General features: G+C 40.7%; 1 protein-coding gene across 1 annotated transcript in view; it reads left to right on the forward strand.

Annotated features, from left to right (window-relative positions):
• The window catches only part of NLRP2 (NLR family pyrin domain containing 2), a 63,200-nt gene that overhangs the window by 38,690 nt on the left and 4,130 nt on the right, over positions 1-20,380 (forward strand). The window contains exon 13 of the mRNA XM_033129292.1: positions 3,558-3,728. Coding sequence (XP_032985183.1) covers positions 3,558-3,728 — 171 coding nt within the window. The remainder of the gene's footprint in view (positions 1-3,557; positions 3,729-20,380) is intronic.

Genomic DNA, 20,380 nt, shown 5'->3' on the forward strand with positions numbered 1-20,380 from the left:
ATTCATATTTTTATCTTTTTTTCTACATTAAAGAAGTCTCTCTAAGACTCCTTATAATACCGGTTTGGTGGTGATGAACTCCTTTAGCTTTTTCTTGTCTGGGAAGCTCTTTATCTGTCCTTCAATTTTAAATGATAGCCTTGCTGAGTAGATTAGTCTTGGTTGTAGGTCCTAGCTTCTCATTACTTGGAAAGAGATTATGCCAATCCCTTCTGGCCTGCAATGTTCCTGCTGAGAAATCAGCTGACAGTTTTATGGGAGTTCCCTTGTAGGTAATTAGCTGCTTTTCTCTTGCTGTTTTTAGGATTCTCTCTTTGACTTTAACCTTTGCCATTTTAATTATAATGTGTCTTGATATGAGTTCATATTTTTGGGGAGTCTATGTGCTGCCTGGGCTTGTATGTCTGTTTCCTTCATCAGGTTAGGAAAGTTTTCAGTCATTATTTCCTCAAATAGATCCTCAATTCTTTGCTTTCTCTCTTCTCCTTCTGGTACCCCTATAATGCGAATGTTGTTATGCTTGATGTTGTCCCAGTGGTCTATTAAACTATCCTCATTTTTTGGATTCTTTTTTCTTTTTGCTGTTCTGATTGGGTATTTTCTACTACCTTGTCTTCCAAACCGCTGATTCAATCCTCTGTTTCATCTCGTCTACTGCTAATTTCTTCTAGTGTAGTCTTCATTTCAGTTATTGTATTCTTCACTTCTGACTGGTTCTTTTTTATGGTTTCTATATCCTTTTTTATGCTTGCTATCTTTTTTTTTTTTTAAGTTCTCACTAAGTTCCTTGAGCATCCTTATGACCATTGTTTTGAACTCTGTATCTGGTAAGTTGCTTGCCTCCATCATGTTTAGTTCTTTTTCTGGAGTATTTTTATTTGGGACATATTTCTTTGTTTCCTCATTTTGGCTACATCTCTGTGTTTGTTTCTATGTATTAGGTAGATTTGCCATGTCTCCCAGTTTTGCCAGGTGGTCTTATATAGTAGATGTCTTGTAGGGCCCGGTAGCACAGTCTCTCTGGTCACCTGAGCCAGGTGTCCAAAAGTGACCCTCGTGTGGGTTGTATGTGCCCTCCTTTTATAGTTCAGCCCTGACTGGTGTTGGCACATCAGTGGGTGGTACTGACCCTCAGCCTGACTGGCTGTGGGGTTTGGCCAAGTCCACAGCTCATTGGCTGCTGTGCAAAAGGCTTACCACAAGAGCAGGGTTCCCCACAGTGCGCTGTGGTGCCTGTTGAGACTACCTTTTGGGTGTGCCACTTGTGGGGCTAATTGAGTAGTGCTCTGCTGTGGTCTGAAGCCAACCTCCAAGTATATTGTTTCTGGTGCCTCTTGGGAGGGGCTCCTGTGCAATCCCAACTCAGCCACTGCCTGTGACCGTCCGGGAGTACCTGGTAGGAGCAACAAAGCAGTCCATTGTTGGTTGCTGCCTGTGCTGGACCTGGAAGCACATGAAACAGGCTGCAAACCAAAGAGGGCTGCAACCAGTACCAGGTCTGGGATATGTCCACAAAAAGCCAGGACACTCTGAGGCCTGCTACCACCTGCCATTTCCCATAAGGTTCAGCCACTGATAAAGCCTCATGGGGTACAGAGTTGGTTGTGTCGGGGTCTCAGTGAGTCACCAGGATGAAACAAAGACAGCTCACCAGACCAATTCAGATTCAGATTTGGTCATAGGTGTGGGGGAGGGCTCAACACAGGAAAGATGGCACCCACCTGCCAGCAGCTTGAGAAGAGAACCCCACACAGGGAAAATGACAACTATCCCTCCAGTCCTTGCCCCGAAGTTACACAACTCAGTCTTTCCCTATATGTCTCCGATGCCCCCCACATCATCATCCCTTTGCCAGAACCCAAGGTGAGTGTCTGTATGTGCCCTGTTAGAGGACATCTGGGTTTCCCCCGGCCTTCCATCCCACCAGATGGTCATAATCTCCACCATTTTTCACAGCAATATGTTGTAGGGGGCTCCTCTTCCCAGCAACAGTATTGCAGACCAGGGAGCCTTGTGTGGGGCTGGGGTCTCTCACTCCTCCATGGGGAACTTCTGTAGCCAAGATATCTCTCCTGACTTTCAACTGCCACACGTGGTTGTGGGAATAGCCTGTTTCATGTCTCTGCCCCTCCTACCAGTCTTGATGTGGCTTCTTCTCTATATACTTAGTTATAAAACTTCTGTTCAGCTAGACTTCAGATGGTTCTCCAGGTTGATTATTCTATAACTTAGTTGTAATTTTGATGTGTTCACGGGATGAGGCAAGTACAGCATTTATCTACTCTGCTATCTTGGATCTCTCCAAAACAAATTTTTTTTAATTCCAAAATTTGTGTAGAACCACAGAAGACCCCAAATAGCAAAAGCAACCCTGACAAAGAACAACAAAGCTGGAGTCATCACACTTCCTGGTTTGAAACTATATTACTCTTCAAACTATAGTAATCAAATCAACATGGTACCAGAGGGTCGGCCCGGTAGCTCAGGCGGTTGGAGCTCCTTGCTCCTAACTCTGAAGGCTGCCAGTTCAACTCCCACATGGGAGTCTAAACCACAATGTTGCCTGTTCAACTCCTCAAGTCCCGCAAGGGATGGTGGGCTCCGCCCCCTGCAACTAAGATTGAACAAGGCACATTGAGCTGAGCTGCCTCCCAGATGGCTCAGTTGGTTGGAGTGCGTCCTCTCAACCACCACAAGGTTGCCGGTTCGACTCCCGCAAGGGATGCTGGGCTGCGCCCCCTGCAACTAGCACCAGCAACTGGACCTGGAGCTGAGCTGCGCCCTCCACAACTAAGATTGAAAGGACAACAACTCGACTTGGAAAAAGTCCTAGAAGTACACACTGTTCCCCAATAAATTCCTGTTCCCCTTCCCCAATAAAATCTTTAAAAGAATAGGTATGTAGAATCTGTTCTCTACCCCACACACATACTAATAACATGTGGGTTGCTGTAGAGCCTTCAACTTAATCTGTATTTTGCCTTCTTTGTTCCCCTGCAGTTTTCCAACCAAACAGTAAGACTAACTTCTAAGGTATAACTCTTATCACCCTTCTGATCAACACCCTCAGTGGCTCCCCATCTCCTTCCAAGTAAAATCCTAAATTTACAATGGTCTAAGGGCCTTCTGAGAGCTGGCCCCTCTTATCTATGACCTCATCTCCTACAACCCTCCCTGGCTTACTCTCAAGCTGGCTGTCCTGATGTTGTCTTACACACTAATCATATGCAACCTCAGGGCCTTTGCACAAGCTATTACTCTGCCTAAAGAGTTCCTACTCCAGCTCTCTCTATGGCTCATTCTCTTCACCCCCTCAGGTCTTCTTCAACCGTTGCAGTGCGCATCCCCCATATTTATCCCTTGCCTTTCATAACCCTGATTTGTACATGGCACATTACATTCCTTGCTCTGTTTCCTATTACCGGATAAACTCTGAGGGAAGAGATTTATGTTGTTCACTGTTGGATCCCCAACACCCAAGAGTGTGTCTGGCCTACTGGATGGTACCGATAAGCATTGGTTGAGTGAATGAATGAAATTTTGTGTTTTGCCTCTAGGTTATGGGGATGTGCCATCACCCCTTTCAGTTGTGTGGATCTCTCATCTGCCCTTAGCAACAACCAAAACCTGGTCACTCTGGACCTGGGCCAGAATTCCTTGGGATATACTGGAGTAAAGATGCTGTGTGATGCCCTAAAACTTCAAAATTGCCCTCTCCAGACACTCAGGTATGATCCTTTTATGCCCCACAGTGTTTTCTCCATAGTAGGTTTTGCAGGGAATTTGTTGTAGGCATTGATCACTAGCATTCAGTTTTCATCCATTGATGTTGGTCTCCCTTCTGTCAATTCCTTCCGTTGCTTGGGGGGTATGATGAGTCCAAAGATAAGACCAAAATTCAATCTGAAACCAAGAAACTGGATTTCGGGCTTATCTAAGTGAGGGAGAGTTATGGTGGCCAGCCACCGTCTGGTTAGGGAAATCAAATTGCAGCCTACAGAGCTTTTGGAAAGAGTTTGTTTTCAGGCTGTGTTGGTTACAGAGGTCTAGAAGGTCAATGTCAGCCTTACCAGCATGTCCTCTGGAGTAAGCCACTGTCTAATGAGAATAGTCTGTGGTAGTAGAACCTATCACCAACTGGCTGTCATCCACTTGTTGTCATTGAGTTTTGTTGTTTACTTGCTACCATGGCAACAAAGAACCATAAAACTCAGGAACTTTCTTTTTTTGTTTGTTTTATTAGATACTGGTTCATTATTTATTTCACAATATCATAACTATATTCTTTTTTTATTAGTTTCAGGTGCACAAAACAATGTAATAGACATTTATCATTTATATCCCTCACACAGTGATAACCCCCCTCCCCCATCTACTACCCCTCTGACATCACCTACAGCCACTGCATTCCCACTGTCTCTATTCCTAATGCTGTACTCTACTTCTTGTAAATATATATATATATAAACTTGTAGTTGACATTCATTATTGTTCAGCTTCAGCTTCAGGTGTACAGTGCAGTGATCAGGCATCTACATCTTCCCTGAGGTGGTCTCCCTAATGAGACAAGTGTCCATCAGATACCCTACAAAATCTTTACAACATTATTGATTACATTCCCCAAATTGAGTTTCATATACCCGTGGCAGACAGAGAAAGACAAATACCATATCATCTCACTTATATATGGAATCTAAACAAAAGAATAAATGAACGAACTAATCAGAAACAGTCTAAGAGACATAGAGGAAAAACTGAGGGTTGCTAGATGGGCAGGGAATGTGGGGATAAGGGAGAAGGTGAGGGGATTAGAAAGCACAGTCAGTAACCACAAGATGGCCACGGGAACGTTCTTAAGTTCTCAGATGCAACATAGACCATTAATGACTTACAATGATCATAACTATGTAGAAGAAAAAGTATGCATTTACTCAACATAAACCTCAGGTTTCAAGGTACCATTCTAGTCAAAAGAAGGAACATTGAGAAAATACTAAAGTTTTTTTTTGTTTTCCTAGCCCCTTTCTTGTGAGTTAGCTCTCTCACTTTAGAAAATATTGGTAAATTTCCATGAAGATGTAAAGTCCCCACAAAGACATTGGACCTGTTTTCTTAGACCAGCCAGACATTCTTTCCTGAGTCTTTGAATCTCAAGAAGAGTGATTCAATGTGGGACATTATTCCTGAATGGTAGATCCTAGAAAGGGACAGATGCGCTAGCCCTACCCTTTCAGGATTTGATGTGTAGTTCTTTGATTCTATCAGCTACCCCATATCTTTTTGATAAGCCCTTTTACATTAATGATAGTCACTTTCTCTTGCAGCTAAAGAACCCTAACATCACACCTCATTCTTTTTTTCAATTAGTTTCAGGTGTACAAAGCAACATAATAGTTAGACATTTAAACCCCTCATAAAGTGATAACCCACCCCCCAAGTCCTACTTCTCTGACATCTTCTTACATAGCTGTTACAATACCATCGACTACCTTCCCTATGTTGTACTCCACATTCCAGGACTATATATACCTACATATTTAGTTATAGTTGACATTCAGTATTATTATTCTACTGTATCTTAGGTGTATAGCGCATTGGTCAGGCATCTGCACAGTCTATGACGTGATCCCCCTGATAAGTCCAGTGCTCATCTGGCACCTTACATGATCTTTACAACACTGTTGATTATATTCCCCATACTGTATTAACTACCAATTTGTATTTCTTAGTGCCTTCACCTTTATCACCCTGCTCCCAACCCCATTCCCATCTATCACCCTGATAGATCTAACACCTATTTGGCACCATACCTAGTTATTACAATATTACTTACTATATTCCATATGCTATACCCTACATCCCCATGACTACTGTATAACAACCAATTTGTATTTCTTTTTTTTTTTAAGATTTTATTGGGAAAGGAGAACAGGACTTTATTGGGGAACAGTGTGTACCTCCAGGGCTTGTTTTTTTCCCAAGTCAAGTTGTTGTCCTTTCAATCTTAGTTGTGGAGGGTGCCATTCAGCTTCAAGTTGTTGTCATTTCAGTCTTAGTTGTGGAGGGTGCAGCTCAGCTCCAGGTCCAGTTGCCATTGCTAGTTGCAGGGCAACTATCCCTTGAGGGAGTTGAGGAATCAAACTGGCAACCTTGTGGTTGAGAGCCCACTGGCCCATGTGGGAATCAAACCGGCAGCCTTCGGAGTTAGGAGCATGGAGCTCCAACCGCCTGAGCCATCGGGCCGGTGCCAATTTGTAGTTCTTAATCACTTCCCCTTTCACTCATCCTTAAAGAAGTCCCTCTAAGATTCCTTGTAATACTGGTTTGGTGGTGATGAATTCCTTTAGCTTTTTCTTGTCTGGGAAGCTCTTTATCTGTGCTTCAATTCTAAATGACAGCCTTGCTGGGTAGAGCAATCTTGGTTGTATGTCATTGCTTTTCATCACTTGGAATATTTCCTGGCACTCCCTTCTTGCCTGCAAAGTTTCTGTTGAGAAATCAGCTGACAGTCTTACGGGAGCTCCCTTGTAGGTAACAATGCTTTTCTCTTACTGCTTTTAAGATTCTCTCTTTGTCTTTAACCTTTTGCATTTTAATTATGATGTGTCTTGGTGTGGGCCTCTTTGGGTTCATCTTGTTTGGGACTCTCTGTGCTTCCTGGGCTTGTATGTCTATTTCCTTCACCAGGTTAGGGAAGTTTCTGTCATTATCTTTTCAAATAGGTTTTCAATTCCTTGCTCTCTCTCTTCTCCTTCTGGTACCCCTATCATGAGAATGTTGGTATGCTTGATATTGTCCCAGTGGCCACTTAAACTCTCCTCAATCTTTTGAATTTTTTTTTCCTTTTGCTGTTCTGGTTGGGTGTTTTCTGCTACCTTATCTTCTACATTGCTGGTTGGATCTTCTGCTTTATCTAATCTACTGTTGATTCCCTGTAATATATTCTTCATTTCTGTTATTGTATCCTTTATTTCTGACTGGTTCATTTGGGGGGGTGGGGAATATTGGGGAATAGTGTGTTTCTCCAGGTCCCATTAGCTCCAAGTCATTGTCCTTCAATCTAGTTGTGGAGGGTGCAGCTCAGCTTCAAGTCCAGTTGCTGTTTTCAATCTCAGTTGCAGGGAGTGCAGCCCACCCTCCTATCTGGGAATTGAACTGACAACCTTGTTGTTAAGAGCTCGCACTCTAACCAACTGAGTCATCTGGCCACCCCACTGGTTCTTTTTTATGGTTTTCATCTCTCTGTTGAAGTTCTCCCTGAGATCACTGAGCATTCTTATAACCAGTATTTGGAACTCTGTATCTCACAGATTGCTTATCTCCATTTTGCTTAGATCTTTTTCTGGAGCTTTGTTCTGTTCTTTTATTTGGGACATGTTTCTTTGTCTCCCCATTTTGGCTTCCTCCCTGTGTTTTTTCCTATGTATTAGGTAGAGCTGCTATGTCTCCCAGTCTTAGTAAAGTGGCCTTATGTAGTAGGTGTGCTGTGGGGTTCAATGGCACAGTCTTTCTGGTCACCTGAGCCATATGCTCCAGGTGAATCCTTTGTGTGGGTTGTGTGCCCTCCTCTTGTAGTTGAGCCTTGGTTGATAATTGCACAATAATGTGAGGGACTGACTCTTGGACTCACTGGTTGTGAGGACTGGCTGTGACTACAGTGGAAGAGTTGCTGTGCAGGGGCTGACCCTACAGAGCAGGATTTGCCTCAACAGGACTCTGGTGCCTGCCAAATCCACCCCTTGGATGTGTCGTACTTAGAGATGGCTGGGTGATGCTCCAGCTCGTTTTGAAGCTGGCCACTGGGAGCGCCAGCCCCAGGACCACGTTGGGGAGAATCCACTGTAGGTCTGCTTCAGTCACAGCTCGTGCCCCACCTGGGGCCACCTAGCGGGAGCCAGAAAGAAATCTACAGATGTCTGCTGCCTATGCTGTGCTTGGAAGCACCTTGAGAGGCCAAGCTGTTAACCAAGGCCAGCTTCTGCTAGTGCCGGCTTAGGGCTGCTCAACCAGAGTTATAGGACACGCTCAAGCCAGATGCTGTTTGTCTGGGTTCCGCAAACTTTTGAGACATAATAGGAGAGTCTGCAGCTTAAACCAAAGCAGGTGGTCTGCACCAAAAAGCCACTGAAAGCAGCCTGTATGTACCCAAAAGTTGGGCATGGCCGGGTCTCAAATCGCCAGGGTGTGGCAAATGAATGGGCGGAGACTCAGATATAGCAGCCGCCTGTGTTCACAGGCCAGGAAGGGGAGGACTCAACAAAGAAACAATGGCCTCCACCAGCTCCCTGGTCCAGGAGAAAGCTGCCTCTCCAGCCCCCATCCCAAGCCAGACAACTCAGTTCCCCACCATGTGTCCCTGCCACCTCTCCAGCTGCTGCCCCAGCGCGGGAGCTCAGAGCAAGTGATTCCCTTCGTGGGTGAGTTTGTGCACAGTCTTCCTTTAAGAGGTGTGCCTGTGAGTGCAGCCACATTCAGTCTCACTCAGTCACAATCTCCACTGTTTGTCACAACCAGAAATTATGGGGACTTCTCTCCCCAGCACTGGAACCCTGGGTTGAGGTGGGCTTGGATCTCTTGCTCCTCTAGGAGATGGGGGTGACCTCCACAGCCGAAATAGCCCTCCCAATCTTTAATGGTCACATGCGGGTGTGGGACCAGCCCATTCCGTGTCTCTGACCTTCCCCTACCAATCTAGAGGTGGCTTCTTCTGCACGTCCTTAGTAGAAAGGCTTCAGTTCAGCTTTTTTTTTTTTAGGTGATTCTCAATAATGATTGTTTTCTTTTTTTTTCTTTTTTGTTTAATTAAAGCTTATTGGGGTGACAATTGTTAGTAAAGTTACATAGATTTCATGTGTACAATTCTGTATTACATCATCTATAAATCCCATTGCGTGTTCACCACCCAGAGTCAGTTCTCCTTCCATCACCATATATTTGATCCCTTTACCCTCATCTCCCACCCCCCATCCCCCTTACCCTCTGGTAACCACTAAACTATTGTCTGTATCTATGAGTTTTTGTTTCTCATTTCTTTGTCTTGTTCTTTTGTTGTTTTTCAGTTCATATACTACATATCAGTGAAATCATATGGTTCTCTGCTTTCTCTGTCTGACTTATTTCACTTAGCATTATATTCTCAAGATCCATCCATGTTGTCACAAATGGTCCTATTTCATGTTTTCTTACCGCCGAATAGTATTCCATTGTGTATATATACAACAACTTCTTGATCCATTCATTTATTGAAGGACATTTTGGTTGTTTCCATGTCTTGCCACCGCAAATAAAGCTGCAATGAACATTAGAGTACACGTGTCTTTATGGATAAATGTTTTCAGATTTTTGGGGTAGATACCTAGGAGTGGGATTGCTGGGTCATACGGTAATTCTATTTCTAATTTTTTGAGGAACCTCCACACTGCCTAGCATAGTGGCTGCACCAGACTGCATTCCCACCAACAGTGTATGAGGGTTCCTTTTTCTCCACAGACTCTCCAACACTTGTTACTATTTGTCTTGTTGATGATAGCCATTCTGACTGGGGTGAGGTGAATCTCATTGTGGTTTTTATTTGCATTTCTCTGATGATTAGTGATTTGAGCATTTTTTCATATGTCTATTTGCCATTTGTATGTCCTCTTTGGATAAATGTCTCTTCAGGTCGTCTGGCCATTTTTCAATTGGGTTGTTTGTTTTTATGCTGTTGAGTTGCATGACTTCCTTGTATATTTTGGATATTAGCCCCTTATCGGAGGCACTGTTTGCAAAAATCTTCTCCCATTCACTTGGTTGCCTCTTTATTTTGTCGATGGTTTCTTTTGCTGTGCAGAAGCTTTTAAGTTTCATATAGTCCCATTCATTTATTTTAGCTTTTACTTCCCTTGCCTTTGGAGTCAAATTCATCAAATGCTCTTTGAACCTAAGGTCCATAAGTTTAGTATCTATGTTTTCTTCTATGCAGTTTATTGTGTCAGGTCTTATGCTTAAGTCTTCGATCCATTTTGAATTAATTTTGGTACATGGTGACAGATAGCAGTCCAGTTTCATTCTTTTGCACGTGGCTTTCCAATTCTCCCAGCACCATTTATTGAAGAGGCTGTCTATTCTCCATTGTATGTTTTTTGTTTCTTTGTCAAAAACTATCTGTCCATATTTATGGGGTTTTATTTCTGGGTTCTCAATTCTATTCCATTGGTCTATGTGTCTGTTTTTCCACCGATACCATGCTGTTTTGATTATTGTTGCCCTGTAGTACAAGCTAAAATCAGGGAGTGTGATACCTCCAGTATTGTTCTTTTTTCTTAAGATTGCTTTGGCTATTCGGGGTCTTTTGTGGTTCCAAACAAATCTGATGATTTTTTGTTCCATTTATTTAAAAAATGCCATTGGGATTTTCATGGGGATCGCATTAGCTCTGTATATTGCTTGGGGTAATATGGCCATTTTAACTATGTTGATTCTTCCAATCTATGAGCACAGAATGTTTTTCCATTTCTTTGTGTCTTCTTCAATTTCTTTTCAAAATGTCTTGTAGTTTTCAGCATATAGGTCTTTCACATCCTTGGTTAAGTTTATTCCTGGGTATTTTATTCTTTTTGCTGCAATTGCAAAAGGTACTGTTTTTCATTTCTTTTCCTGAGATTTCATTGTTAGTATACAGGAATGCAATTGACTTTTGTACGTTGATTTTGTAGCCGGCCACATGACTGTATTCGTTGATTGTTGCTAATAGCTTTTTGGTGGAGTCTTTAGGGTTTTCTATATACAGCATCATGTCTTCTGCAAAGAGTAACAATTTAACTTCTTCATTCCCAATTTTGATTTCTTTCTCTTGTCTGATTGCTCTGGCGAGGACTTCCAACATTATGTTGAAAAGCAGAGGTGATAAGGCACAGCCTTGTCATGTTCCTGAACATAGAGCAAAGGGTTTCAGTTTTTCACCATTAATTATGATTTTAGCTGAGGGTTTGTCATATATGGCCTTTATTATGTTAAGGTATTTTCCTTGTATACCTATTTTATTTAGTGTTTTAATCATAAATGGATGTTGTATCTTGTCAAATGCTTTTTCTCCATCAACTGATAAAATCATATGATTTTGATCCTTTATTTTGTTTATGTGATGTATCACATTGATGGATTTGAGGATGTTGAACCATCCTTGTGCCCCGGGGATGAACCCCACTTGGTCGTGATGAATAATTTTTTTAATGCATTGTTGTAGTCGATTTGCTAAAATTTTGTTTAGGATTTTTGCATCTGTATTCATCAGAGATATTGGTCTGTAGTTTTCTTTTTTTGTGTTGTCCTTACCAGGTTTTGGTATCAGGGTAATGTTGGCCTCATAAAATGAGTTAGGGAGTACTGTCTCTTCTTCAATTTTTTGGAAGAGTTTGAGCAGGATTGGTATTACATGCTCTTTGAAGGTTTGGTAGAATTCACTAGTGAAGCCATCTGGTCCTGGACTTTTGCTTTTGGGAAGGTTTTGGATGACTGATTCAATTTCGTTACTGGTGATCAGTCTGTTTAGATTTTCCAGTTCTTCATGGTTCAGCCTAGGAAGGCTATATGTTTCTAAGAACTTGTCCATTGCTTCTAGGTTATTGAATTTTGTGGCATATAGTCCTTCATAGTATTCTTGGATGATCCTTTGTATTTCTGTGGCATCCGTGATAACTTCCCCTTTTTCATTTCTGATTTTGTTTATTAGTGTCTTTTCTCTTTTTATCTTAGTGAGTTTAGCCAATGGTTTGTCAATTTTGTTAATCTTTTCAAAGAACCAGCTCTTTGTCACATTAATTTTTTCTATTGTCTTTTTGTTCTCTCTTTCATTTAGTTCTGCTCTGATTTTTGTTATTTCCTTTCTTCTGCTCACCTTCGGTTTTATGTGTTCTTTCTTTTTTTTTGGACAATTACTATATAACATTTTATTCTTTGTGAAGTATTCTTTGTTAGGAGAAACAATTGCTTAGAATTGGAAGTACTAGAGAACACAGTAGATTTCTAAGCATTTTTGTGAGCATATAACTTAAATAGTTTTTTAGTCAAATAGTAAATAGAAGGCTTCAATATATACAACCTATGAAAGGATCCTGGAATTTTTGTCAACTACTTACCAGATAGTTTCGCTTTGACTTAGTATTACACCGTGTCTTTGTACTTTTTTTTTTACTTTTTTTTTTCTTAGTTTCACGTACACAAGACAAAGTAATACTTAGACGTTTATCATTTATATCCCTCACACTGGGTGAACTCCCCTCCCCCCATCCACTATCCCTCTGACATCATACAGAACCATTACATTTCCACTGTCTCTATTCCTAATGCTGTACTCCACTTCTTGTAAGTATATACATATATGTGTATGTGTGTGTGTGTGTATATATATATATATATATATATATATATATATATATATATATATATATTATAGTTGGCATTCATTATTGTTCCGCTTCAGGTGTACAGTGCAGTGATCAGGTATCTACATCATCCCTGAGGTGGTCTCCCAAATGGGACAAGTGTCCATCAGATACCCTACGAAATCTTTACAACATTGTTGATTACATTCCCCAAATTAATTTTCAAAACCCCGTGGCCATCTTGTGGTTACCGACTGTTTTCTAATCCCCTCACCTTCCGCCTTATCCCCACCCCCCGCCCATCTAGCAATCCTCAGTTTTTCCTCTATGTCTCCAAAACTGTTTCTGATTAGTTCGTTCACTTATTCTTTTCTTTAGATTCCATATATAAGTGAGATCATATGGTATTTGTCTTTCTCTGTTTGACTTATTTCACTTAACATAATGTTCTCTAGGTTCATCCATGTTGTTGCAAATGGTAAGATTTCTTTCTTCTTTATGGCTGTGTAATACTCCATTGTGTAAATGTAACACTGTTTCTTAATCCAGTCATCTACTGATGGGCATTTCGGTTGTTTCCATGTCTTGGCTGTTATGTATAGTGCTGCAATAAACATAGGACTGCATAAAGATTTTTGAATTAGAGTTTTGGATTTCTCCGGATAGATACCTAGGAGTGGAATTTCTGGGTCATAAGGTAGTTCCATTTTCAGATTTTTGAGATACCTCCATACTGTTTTCCATATAGTGGCTGCACCAATCTGCAATCCCACCAACAGTGCACAAGTGTTCCCTTTTCTCCACATCTGCGCCAGCACTTGCTTGTTGATTTATTGATGATAGCCATTTTGACCGGGGTGAGGTGGTATCTCATTGTAGTTTTTATTTGCATTTCTCTGATGGTTAGTGAGGTTGAGCATTTCTTCATATGTCTGTTTGCCATCTGTATGTCCTTTTTAGAAAAATGTCTCTTCATGTCCTCTGCCCATTTTTTAATTGGGTTGTTTGCTTTTTTGGAGTTGAGTAGAGTGAGTTTTTTATAAATTTGTGATATTAACCTCTTATCAGATATATCATTGGCAAATATCTTCTCCCATTCAGTAGGATCCCTTTTTGTTTTATTGATCGTTTCCTTTACTGTGAAAAAACTTTTTAGTGTGATGTAATCCCACATGTTTATTTTTTCTCTTACTTCCCTTATGCAAGGGGATATATCAGTAAAAATCTTACTCCGGGTAATGTCTGTGAAGTTTCTTCCTATATTTTCTTCTAGGAATTTTATGGTTTCAAATCTTACATTTAAGTCTTTAAGCCATTTTGAATTTATTTTTGTATATGGTGTAAGGAGGTGGTCCAGCTTCATTTTTTTGCATGTGTCTGTCCAGGTTTCCCAGCACCATTTATTGAATAGACTGTCTTTACCCCACCGTACATTCTTGCTTCCATTGTCATAGATTAAATGGCCATATAGGCATGGATTTATTTCTGGACTCTCTATTTTGTTCCATTGATCTATGTGTCTGTTTTTATGCCAGTACCATGCTGTTTTGAGTACTGTAGCCTTGTAGTATAATTTGATGTCAGGTATTGTTATACCTCCCACTATGTGCTTGTTTCTCAAGATTGCTGAGGCTATCCGGGGTCTTTTATGGTCCCATATAAATTTTAGGATTATATGTTCTACTTCTGAGAAAAACGTCATTGGTAGTTTGATGGGAATTGCATTGAATATGTATATTGCCTTAGGCAGTATGGACATTTTAACTATATTAATTCCTCCTATCCATGAACATGGTATGTGTTTCCATCTATTTATATCTTCTTTCATTTCTTTCTTCAGTGTCTTATAATTTTCTGAGCACAGATCTTTTACTTCTTTGGTTAAATTTATTCCCAGGTATTTTATAGTCTTTGGAGCAGTTGTAAATGGGATTGTTTTTCTAATTTCTCCTTCTAATGTTTCACTATTGGTATATACAAATGCAACTGATTTCTCATCCTGCTACTTTACTAAATTCATCTATCAGCTCTAATAGCTTCTTGGTGGAGTCTTTAGGGTTCTCTATATATAGTATCATGTCATCTGCATATAATGACGATTTTACTTCCTCCTTACCAATTTGGATGCCTTTTATTTCTTTTTCTTGTCTGATTGCTGTGGCTAGAACTTCCAGCACTATGTTGAATAGAAGTGGAGAAAGTGGGCAAGCTTGCCTTGTTCCTGATCTTAAGGGGAATGATTTTAACTTTTCCCCATTGAGTGTGATGCTAGCTGTGGGTTTATCATATACGGCCTTTATTATGTTGAGATATGATCCTTCTATTCCCACGTTCTTAAGGGTTTTTATCATAAATGGCTGCTGGATTTTATCAAATGCTTTCTCTGCATCTATTGATATGATCATGTGATTTTTATTTTTTCATTTTGATCACATTAATTGATTTGCGGATGCTGAACCACCCTTGCATACCGAGGATGAATCCCACTTGATCATCGTGTATGATCTTTTCAATGTGTTCCTGAATTCTGTTCGCTAATATTGTGTTGAGGATTTTTGCATCTATATTCATTAGAGATATCGGCCTGTAGTTTTCTTTTTTGTGGTGTCTTTGTCTGATTTTGGGATCAGGGTGATAGTGGCTTTGTAAAAAGTGTTTGGGAGTCTTCCCTCCTGGATTTTTTGGAAGAGCTTGAGGAGAATAGGTGATAATTCTTTTTTGAACATTTTGTAAAATTCACCTGTAAAGCCATCTGGCCCAGGGCTTTTGTTTTTTGGGAGATTGTTGATTACTGATTCTATTTCCCTGGTAGTAATCAATCTATTCAGATTTTCTGTTTCTTCTTGAGTTAGCCTTGGAAGGTTGTACGCCTCTAGAAAATTGTCCATTTCTTCCAGATTGTCAAATTTGTTGGCATATAGTTGCTCATAGTAATTTCTTAAACTTTTTTATATTTCTGCAGTGTCTGTTGTCACTTCTCCTCTTTCATTTCTGATTTTATTAATTTGGGTCCTCTCTCTCTTTTTTTTTTAATGAGTCTGGCTAAAAGGTTCTCAATTTTGTTTATCTTCTCTAAGACCCAACTCTTGGATTCATTGATCTTTTGTATTGTTTTTCTGGTTTCTATTTCATTTATTTCTGCTCTGATCTTTATTATCTCCTTCCTTGTGCTCCCTTTGGGCTTATTTTGCTGTTCTTTTTCCAGATCCCTTAAGTGTGAAGATAAACTGTTGATTAGTGATGTTTCTTGTCTCTTTAGGTAGGCCTGCAATGCTATGAATTTCCCTCTTAGGACTGCTTTTGTGGCATCCCATAGATTTTGGGTTGTCGTGTTTTCATTTTCGTTTGTCTCGAGATATCTTTTGATTTCTTCCTTGATCTCCTGCTTGACCCATTCATTATTTAGTAATAAGTTATTCAGCCTCCATGAATTGGTGTGTCTTCCAGTTTTTTTCCTGTAGTTCATTTGTAATTTGATAGCAGTGTCGTCAGAGAATACAATTGGTATGATTTCAATTTTCTTAAATTTATCAAGACTTGTTTTGTGGCCTAACATATGGTCTATCTTGGAAAATGTTCCATGTGCACTTGAAAAGAATGTATATTCTGCAGCATTGGGGTGAAATGTTCTGAAAATATCAATTAAATCCAAGTGGTCCAATGTGTCATTTAAGGCTGTTGTTTCCATATTGATTTTCTGTCTGGAAGACCTGTCCCTTGTTGTCAGAGGTGTGTTGAAGTCCCCTACTATGATAGTGTTACTGTTGATCTCTGTCTCTATGTCAGTCAGTACCTGTTTTATATATTTAGGTGCTCCTATGTTGGGTGCATAGATGTTTACTAGGGTTATGTCCTCGTCAGATCGATCCCTTTATTATTATATAGTGCCCATCTTTGTCTTTTAATATGTTCTTCATTTTAAAGTCTATTTTGTCAGATATAAGTATTGCAACTCCAACTTTATTCTCATTTCCACTTGCATGAAATATCTTACTCCAACCCTTCACTTTCAGCCTATGTGTGTCTTTTGATCTGAGGTGAGTCTCTTGTATACAGCATATACAAGGGTCTTGCTTTCTTATCCACTCAGCCACCCTATGTCTCTTGATTGGAGCATTTAATCCGTTTACATTTAAAGTGATTATTGATAGGTACAGTTATTGCCATTTTTAAATTTGTATTTAGATTGTTTTCATCTTTCTTCTATTTACAGAAGTCCTTTTAGTATTTCTTGCAATGCTGCCTTGGTGGTAATAAATTCATTTAGCTTATTTTTTTCTGGAAAGGTCTTTATCTTTCCATCAGCTTTAAATGACAGCCTTGCTGGATAAAGCAATCTAGGTTGTAGGCCTTTGTTTTCCATCACTTTGAGTATCTCCAGCCACTCCCTCCTGGCCTTCAATGTTTCTATAGAAAAGTCATTTGATAGTCTTATAGGAGTTCCCTTGTATGTAATCCTCTGTCTTTCTCTTGCTGCTTTTAGGATTCTCTCTTTGTCTTTAACCTTTGCCATTTTAACTATAATGTGTCTTGGTGTGGACCTGTTTTGGTTTATCCTGGTTGGAACTCTCTGCACTTCCTGGGTTTGTATGTTTGTTTCCTTCATCAGGTTAGGGAAGTTTTCAGACATTATTACTTCAAATATGTTCGCAATCCCTTGCTTCCTCTCTTCACTTTCTGGTACTCCTATGATGCACATGTTGTTGCGCTTGATGTTATCCCAGAGGTCTCTTAAACCATCTTCATTGTTTTTTATTCTTTTTTCTTACTGTTATTCTATTTGGGTGATCTCTGCTAACTTGTCTTCTAAGTCGCTGATTCGATCCTCTGCTTCATCTAACCTGCTGGTAATTCCTTCAAGTGAGTTTTTTATTTCAGTAATTGTGTTCTTTAGTTCTAATTGGTTGTTCATTATTATTTCTCTGTCCTTCTTTATGTCATCTCTAAGCTCCTTAAACATTCTTATCATCAGTGTTCTGAACTATGTCTCTGATAGGTTGGTTACCTCTGTTTCATTTGGTTCCAATTCTGGAGGTTTCTTCTGTTCTTTTATTTGGGACATGTGTCTTTGTTTCCCCATTCTGGCTGACTCTTTGTGTTTGCTTCGATGTGTTAGGTAGAACCCCTAGAGTTCTTAGTTCTTGCTGGGTTATCTTATGTAGTATGTGTCCTTTGTATTTGACTTGCAATACTTCGTTTTTCTCCTCTGCGTATGCTCCAAATGTGACTCTTGTGTTGTGTATATTGTCCTGTTAAAGAAAATTTTTAATTGCTTTTCACTTGTGAGTAGGTAGGGTTAACTCCTAGTCTGACTAGTTGTGAGACTTGGCTCTTCCCACAGTGGGTGTTCTGCTGCGTCATGGTTGACCACTTAAATGTGGTTTGGCCTTCATGGGCTCTTGTGCCTGTAGAGAATTCCCTCTGGGTGTGTCACTTGTAGGTGAAACCCGGTAGTTTTCTGGTTTGGTCTGGAGTTGGCCTCTGGATGTGTTGAATCTTGTGCCTTTTGGGATGGGCCCTGGTAGGGCAATTTCAGAACAAAGCAAATCACCAAGCACAACAACAAAGAAAAAAATCAAATGTCTTCACATGTAAAAACAACCGACAACCCCCACTCAACACAAGCAAAGATATCAAAGATATAAAGACAAAGCAAAACAAAACAAAAAGCAGCACCAGTCTTGGCTTAAGCCCACCAATTAATCTCCAGGTTGTCCTCTGCTGTACCAAAGAGTCCTCTGTATTGTGCAGGCAGAGCCGGTCACCTGGTGCCCAGAGAGACATTGGAACTGCAGATTTAGATGCGTGGGGCTGAGGGGTCTGGATGGTAGTTTCTACAAAATCAGTGCAGTTTCTGCTCTTGCCTGCACATATGCGCACTGAGAGTAGCACCACCAGCCCTGTGTCCAGTTCTCCTGAGTCTTAGGGCACTTTTTCCGTGTGTGTGTGTGTGTGTGTGTGTGTGTGTGGCGGGCAGGAGATTTCTGAGCTGCTGAAAGCCCAGAGCTGCATCTGCCACTTACTGCTGATCCCTGGGAGTGCCTCTGCAGTTGTAATTGCCCTGCCCTAGGCAGGCCAGAAAGGGTGGGGGCTGGGGATGGAGGGGTCTTCTCTCTCCCAGCCCAGCCGTGTCACACTCTTCACACAGGCCAGAAAAGGTGGTGGCTGGGGGTGGAGGAGTCTCTTCTCTCCTAGCCCAGCAAAATTCACACTCTTCCCAACCTCTTCCCTGGGTCAGAGCTGCACACCAATCTTCCCAGAGCCAGAGCACTAAGGCTTCTCTGTAATCTGACACTACTCCTCAGTTCAGGAACCAGTTTAAGTCTCTGGAAGGGGGGGGATAGGATTGGAAGAGCGGGGGGGAGGGGCCCAGGTATGGAGTTTGTGTCCTTTTTCCGGCCTAGGGCCCAACTGGAGGTCTCACTGAGGTTATTGCTTTAAATGCTGGATATGCTGCCCCCTTGGAGGGAGAGATCAGCTGTGGGACGCACGGTAAGAGCCCACCTCCTGGCTTTTGTGTTCTCTGTTCCATCCTGGGATCCCCTGCATCTCTGCAGCTGCGGATGCCGGCTGGTTTCCACAGCCATAGATGCAGGCCGCATTTCCACTCCGCTCCCTTCCCTCTTCCCCCGCTTGCCCAATTTGCCTACCTTCACGTAATCCTTGCACGAGTCTCTTAGCTGTTCTGCGTGATGAGCAGAGAGTCATTTGATGGGTTATAGATGTCCCGTTTGTGATAAGATCCGGAGGAGAACTCAAAAAGTGCGCCCCACTGCTGCCATTCCTATGACGTCATTCTCATTTCTTCTTCTTTTTCTAGTTCTTTAAGGTGTAAAGTGAGGTTATTTATTTGGGATTTTTCTTGTTTCTTGACATAGGCCTGTAATGATATAAATTTCCCTCTTAAAACTGCTTTCGCTGCATCCCAAAAATTTTGGTAGGATGTATTTTCATTGTCATTTGTTTCTATGTATCTTTTGATCTCTCCTCTAATTTCTTCTTTGACCCAGTCGTTCTTTAACAGTATGTTGTTTAATCTCCATGTATTTGTGTTTTTTCCTGCTTTCTTCTTGCAGTTGATACCCAATTTCAAAGCCTTGTGATCAGAGAATATGCTTAGTATGATTTCAATCTTCTTAAATTTGCTGAGGCTGATTTTATGTCCCAATATATGGTCTATCCTTGAGAATGTTCCATGTACACTAGAAAAGAATGTATAGTCTGATGTTTTTGGATGAAGTGCTCTATAAATGTCAATTATGTCCATTTCATCTAATGTGTCATTTAGGGCTGTTATTTCATTATTTATTTTCTGTTTGGATGATCTATCCATAGCTGTCAATGATGTATTTAGGTCCCCTAGTATAATTGTGTTTTGGTCAATTTCTCCCTTTAGTTCTGTTAGTAGTTGCTTGGTATATTTCGGTGTTCCTCGATTGGGGGCATAAATATTGATAACTGTTATGTCTTCCTATTGTATAGTCCCCTTTACCATTATGAAATGTCCATCTTTGTCTCTTGTTATCTTTTTCACCCTGAAGTCTGTTTCATCTGATATCAGTATGGTTACACCTGATTTTCTCTGGATACCATTTGCTTGGAGTGTCAATTTCCACCCTTTCACTTTGAGTCTATGCTTGTCCTTGTAGCTGAGATGTGTCTCCTGGAGACAGCATATGGTTGGGTTTAGTTTTTTTGATCCAATCTGCTACTCTGTGCCTTTTTATTGTTGAGTTCAGTCCATTTACATTTAGGGTGATTATTGATATGTGAGGATTTCCTATCATTCTATCTTTAGTTTTCTGGTAAGATTGTGTCTCCATGGTTTCCTTGCCTTTTTGTTGTTGTCTATTATTTCTGTGTGGTGGTATTCTATGATGTTTCCCTCTGTTTCTTCTTTTATTACAGTATATATTTCAGTTCCTGATTTTTTTGAGTGGTTACACTTAAGTTTATGTAAAAATATATGGTGATGGAAGGAGAACTGACTCTGGGTGGTGAACACACAATGTAATTTA

Source organism: Rhinolophus ferrumequinum, chromosome 15 (genome assembly GCF_004115265.2).
Source record: "Rhinolophus ferrumequinum isolate MPI-CBG mRhiFer1 chromosome 15, mRhiFer1_v1.p, whole genome shotgun sequence".
NCBI classification, from domain to species: domain Eukaryota; kingdom Metazoa; phylum Chordata; class Mammalia; order Chiroptera; family Rhinolophidae; genus Rhinolophus; species Rhinolophus ferrumequinum.